Source organism: Ixodes scapularis, unplaced genomic scaffold (genome assembly GCF_016920785.2).
Source record: "Ixodes scapularis isolate PalLabHiFi unplaced genomic scaffold, ASM1692078v2 PGA_scaffold8__174_contigs__length_109621045, whole genome shotgun sequence".
Classification (NCBI taxonomy): domain Eukaryota; kingdom Metazoa; phylum Arthropoda; class Arachnida; order Ixodida; family Ixodidae; genus Ixodes; species Ixodes scapularis.
In genome coordinates this window covers 108,772,012-108,778,011 of record NW_024609883.1, presented here as the reverse complement: position 1 = coordinate 108,778,011, position 6,000 = coordinate 108,772,012, and the positions used below count along the sequence as shown (strand labels likewise).

Below are 6,000 nucleotides of genomic sequence, written 5' to 3'. Positions count from 1 at the left end.
AACTTTTTTTTTTTTAATCTCTTCGTGTCACCAGGGGGAATTCCTGCGAAGTCCCGGGGAGCCGAACTACTTCCGTAAACCCGCCAGCGGCGAGAGGGGGAGGCGGCGACTGTGCATCGACCAGCGTCTCGAACCCAGGGTCCGCGTGGGCGTGGCCCCACCATCAGGGGGGCGTGGCCACGGGGGAGGCGTGGGCGTGTCCCGGGGTGAACGACCCGCCCGCTAACGACAAACCCCGGCGAAGCCGGCCTTGGTGCCTAGGCCCGGGTCACGCTCACGCCGGGGAGGCGGTAGCCGGGGCGGCGGCGGGAACCCTAACGACCGTCTCTCGGGGACCATTTGCCGGTAATGGCGAATCCGGGATCATCGGGGGCGCGGGCCTGCTACTGCCCGCGTTACGCGCCGCGCAAAAAGAGCGAAGGCGAACGGGGGGGGGAGATCGTGCTCTTGGGTCTCCCGGGAGAGACCGGGCAGCGAGCGCTGGCCGGTCCGGCCGACGGACGGGCGGGGGCGACCGACGCGGAAGCGGCGATGGACGCCGCGATCTGGGCCGAGCTCTCGCCGCATCTGGGTCAGTTCCAGTCACGCCGCGGATCCGAAACCCGCGCCCGTTTCTCCTCCGAGCGGCAGCTGGCCGGAGAAGCGCCGCGGCGAGCGCCTCCCGAGAGCTCGGACCCGCACTGTCTACAGCTGGATCGCCGCACCGGAGAAAAGAAAAAAAAATGCGGCGACGCGTCGCCGCGGGGGTTCCGACGCTCCTGTCGCTCGCTGTCATCGATCAGCTCCGGCGACGCGTGGGGCCCGGGGCTACCGTCGTCTGCGCCGCGCGCGCGCCGTGGGGTTCGGGCCGCTTGCCACCTGCGAAAGCTCGCCGTTGGTCGTTGTTGTTGTTGGAGAAGCGGCCGCTGCGGTGGTGGCGACGGCGGCGAGAAGCTGCCAGGGCCGACGTCCGTTTTTTTCTCCGGGGCAGCTGCCAGTCAGCGGGAAGCGAACGCGGTCGCGGGGCCCGCCTCCCCCACACGAACCGGGCGCGCCGCAAGAACGCCGAGCTCGAAACGCGGCGGACGGACGCGCGGCGCCGGAAGAAAAAGCTGCCGCGCGGAGCGGCGCATGCGCCGGCGGCGCTCCCCCGTCCCGATTGGCCCGGGGTCACGTGGCCCGTGACGTAACGGCCAGCGCGGCTTCCCATTGGTTCTTCTCGCCTCGCGAGGGGTGTCGCGTCGAGGGTGGGGGAGGCGATCGCGTCGTGCGTCTGCGCGGCGGCGCTGTCGTCTGCTATGGCCGCTGCCGCGGCGAGCGCTCGGGACACGGAGCGGCGCTTGGGAATGCAGCAGCACGGGCCGCGCGATCTGGCGCCTCCACCGGGAATCGTGGCGTCCGGGGACTGGGGGGCCCGCTGGGGTCTGGACACGGCGCTGGCGGGGTCGCCGCGGGGCCCCGAGGTGGTCATGGCCCCGGGAAGCACTCCCGGCGGCAAGCGCGTCGCCGAGCAGCGCATCCGGAGGCCCATGAACGCCTTCATGGTTTGGGCCAAGGGCGAGCGCAAGCGACTCGCCGACGAAAACCCGGACCTGCATAACGCCGACCTGAGCAAGATGCTCGGTGAGTGCTTTTTTCTTTCCGCCTCCCCGCGATTCTTTGGTCCGTCTTCCCGAGCCGCCCACCGCGGACCGCTATCAGCGTCGTCCGCGCGATTAGATGGACCAAGCATCGTCCCATTGTTCACCGCGTGGCCCGAGCACACTGCCTTTTTTTTTTTTTTTTCCTACGCGTACCTGAGGCCGATAACGGCGTGCCCGGACGGTCGCCGGATCAGCGACCCAGCGACGCGAAACGGCGGCGACGACACCCACCGACATCGTGCCCCCAACTCCGTATACCAACCACGCAAACGGACCCCTGCGCGAAAAAAAGAAAAAAAAAAAAAGTAAAACTCCGCGAACGACATATCCTACCTGGACCCCTTCCAAAACTGTATACTACTCCTACCGCGTGACGTCACTGAGTGAACCCTGAGGTCCCCCCCCCCCCCCCCCCCTTCCACACCGCCGTCACGCTGTCGCCGTCAGCGTTAGTGTACCGTAGCGCCCCCCCCCCCCCCCCCCCCACTTCCCAGCGTCGTCGTGTTAGCACGTCTTCTCGGTACGACTGGGATGTCTCTGTCGGCGCCTCTTACAACAGCGTGACGGCGCACTTCTTCTTCTTCGGCAGTTCTTCCTACAGCTCCCTGCCCATAAATAAGTGGTAGTCGTAAAACAGGACCCCAAATGCTGCTTGTTGTTCTCGGCGGGGAGTCGTATCTTCTTCCGGTCGCAGCCACGTCCGGCGTGTTGGATACCGGGGCCCCCGCGCTTGCAGTGACGGAAAGCCACCCCGTGTACACTTACCTGCCGAGAAGCACGGCTCGGAGTTACGGGCCCCATAGATTCGGTGACCTCTCCCCCGGAAACCGATTTCAGTGCGTGCTATGATTTGAGCGATCATTTCATCGAACGGATCGATCAATCAATCAATCGTGCGTTTATATCGTGCCCACAAACAGCTCGTAGGCCTTAGGAGGCGTGCACATATAGAGCCGATATCACTGAAATCGGTTTCCGTTATGAGTCTTGTATAACCCGACGAGCTATATCGGGCAGTTACTGCTCGATCGGTGATTTTCGGTGTATACATGTGTTTTGCAAATTTGCGTTTTTCGTTTTCTTTTCTTTTTCGTGTTGATAGCTTCAAACTTGTCATTGTCTTATCATTGGTAAAGCGGTCACCATTTGCCGTGATCGCCGTGCACACCGTATACCATGTGTAGAGTGGACATACGAACGACGCACCAGGATTACAAGTAATGAATTAACGCCGTAGAGTCGGCACGTGCTCCTTCTGTGTACACGTCCAACAATATAATGTGGCATCGATTCATCAAACATTCAATTTATATATATATATATATATAGGTAGGTTTTGTCTGAGAATACTGGGGAAGAGGTCGGATACCCAAGATTCCGACGCATCTGTGTACGCACAACCACGCGATTTCTAAATCCTACCCTCCACGTGGTCTTACAAGAGCTGATATCGCAGACACTTCTTTCCACGCTCAGCTGGACCTGAGCTGTTATGCTGCCCATATGCCGCTTATCAGCATACCTATATCCGCCTTGTACGATACTGAGCCAGATATTGAAAGACATCGTGGTTCCGGTTTTTGAACACAATATACTGGAAAAAGAACATTTTCATACATCATTCGTCCAGTAAACATATACGCGAACTTATGAATACTATACAAGTTCTCCCATCAGCCTACATGTTCTCAGATGCTCATTACACATATTAATCTTTTTATTTTCTTGATTGAAAGTTCGTTATCTGATCTTATTTGAGCCTCAGAACCAAGATATCCTCACCTATACCCCTGTCTCATTTGTACATAAATGTATATATATATAAACTGCTCATATGTGCGCAATATATGGGCTCTACTGGAAGGGTCGGTGCCTTCCGTTGGTGTGGTCGCTAACGAGAAACATACATAAATTATGTAAGGTGCATGTAAGTTGTTATATGACCCAATATGTTCTTATAAAGTAGTCAAATAAAACATCGTAAAGTAAACATCAACATCAATATACGTTCATTGGACATATATATTTATTTCACTATAGGGTTTGCGACCGTAGAATTTTAAACGAAAAAACAACTTTATGTTGTTTTTTTTTTAATTTGCGCATTTGTTTTTGTATGGACCAGCCGATGTTCTTCTGCGTTACCTCTGCTGAATGCGAGCGAGAGAAAGAGAAATGCTTATTTTGCCCTAAAAGAACATTCGCATTATTCAGCGCTTATTTGTCAGTACGAAATTCCGTGTTTGCTTAAGAACGTCAAGCTTTTGGAATTCGCCTCACATTCTCCCGCAAAAACAAAAACAAAACAAGATTACTGTTTTTCTTGTTTTTTTTTGTTGTTTTTTTTCAGCGGAATACACGTGAAAAAGAAACCGGGTTAAATCTTGGAACGTTGCGCGACCCCCACGTGCAGATGGATTGGACTCTATACATACCCCCGAAAGAACCAATACAATCGTAATATAGTATTCTCATAATCGTAATATAGTATTCTCATAATCTAGTATTCTCATATGTTGTTCAATGTGCACTAGTTCCTATTGGAACGATTTATGTACCCCCCCCCCCCCCCCCCCCCCTATGTAATACCCTCTCACGAGGGCCTTTAGGGGTAATATGAATAAATAAATATATAAATGATTCTCTACCCTTATTTAATTTGATCCCAGAAATATCAGTGTATAGCAAGCGCGCGAAATTCCCGCCTAAATTCTCGCACGTATTCACCCTGGGATTCAAAGGGACAAGTCTCCTCTACTCTGACATAAAAGCGTGCGACGTCACTCCATTAACCGAAAGCACCCGCGTAGTATATACACTGCTGCGTTGAGTGATTCTTCCGTGTCATGAGCATTTGATGGGGTCCGAAATGTCAGTGTGCCTCCGCGAGTCTGAACAACAGAAAGGATCGACGAACTGCGACTTATGAAACCAAATACAACTTTTCAAGTCCCACTTTTGTGTTCCGGAAAGTTGCGTAACTAATCGCCTTCCTGACAAAAAAAAAAAAAAAAAAAAAAAAGAAAACTTCATTTATAACTTACGTCTATAATACATTGCCCCATAAAAGCTGCGCACAAAATTAAAAGTCTTTATTTGTACTATTTTCGAGGCTCTACTCGGAGCATCGCTCGGGCCGTAAGCAGAACTTTTTGCTATAAGTGTGTTTCCATGGCAAAAAGAATGTACGTTTTGGCGTCTTAGTAAATAAACCGATGCAATGCGGAAGGTGCATTAAAAGTGTATTTCGTGTGCGCGAATTGTTCTGTAAAATATAGTTTTTAGCGTTCCCGCCTAAACGCATAGACAGGGTCGGTGGGATTAGATTTTATATAAGCGCTTGACGAACAACTAAGATATGCACTAAAAGTATAGTTACATTAGAAGTATAGTTCAGGGATATAAAGCATATTGCGATACATTGCGGCGCACTGGAAAGAGATTTTAAGAATGCTTATTAAGTGCATTTTTTAAAATCATATTTTCTGGAAAATACAGTAATAGTACTTCTATTAAAAAGTGTATATAAGATATTGAGAACATTTTCAGCACACTCGAAACATGTACACTTTTTGTTTTGAGAAACTGAAATTTGGTGTTTTTTTTTTTTTTTTTTTTTTTCAGAAAAGCTAAAGCTACTGCTAATAATGCTATATGCTTCAGTAGCGAAATTAAATTGCGCTACGCCCGAAAAATACTTCGAGTGTACTTTTTGTTTTCTAAAAGTGCTAAAAGTACAGGATAAAGTATTATTTCAGAAAAGATGCACTAAAAGTCTTAGATAAAAAAAATACTTCAAATATTGAAATTAATATACGAGGAAATTATGCCTCAATATATACTTTTTGTTTCATTAAAGTAAAAATGTTCGAATACTTTCGAAAAGCTACTCTAAAAGTGCCTAACTTTTTAAGTCTATTGCGGTTAACTCAAAGTGTACTTTTATTAATAAAATTACAAATTTAAGAATGCTTTTATGAAACATTTACAAAAAGTACTAACAATAGACGCATCTGAGGTTAAGTCAAACTATATTATAAATTTGTTTAATAAAAATGCAAAAAAAAAACAAAAAAACCAACAACTAATGTTTGATGGACTTAGGATTCCGACCTTGCGTGGAAAACTTTTGCGGAACATGTCTAGCTTCGCGATAGATTTAACAGTCTCGTAGGGTTTTTCACCCTGCAGAATGAAACAAGTTTTCAAAAGTGAATGCCACCTGCTGGCAGTATTTAGCGCGCAAAGATTCGATTACGAATTGATCAAACGCACGCTTCAATTATCTTTCTTCGGAAAGCATCAGACTCATGCAAAGTTCGATAGTCAAACTTCCGTTGGGTGCCTTCTAGGAGACAGAGAAATTAATTTTATTTAA

The 6,000-nt window shown here is 49.5% G+C and overlaps 1 protein-coding gene across 1 annotated transcript in view; it reads left to right on the top strand.

Moving 5' to 3' along the window:
- Window positions 1-1,270: 1,270 nt before the first annotated feature.
- Window positions 1,271-6,000, top strand: part of LOC8025527 (transcription factor Sox-7) — a 46,652-nt gene continuing 41,922 nt past the window's right edge. Inside the window, exon 1 of the mRNA XM_029977942.3 lies at window positions 1,271-1,602. Within this exon, the coding sequence (XP_029833802.1) occupies window positions 1,278-1,602 (325 nt within the window). The 5' untranslated portion in view covers window positions 1,271-1,277. The remainder of the gene's footprint in view (window positions 1,603-6,000) is intronic.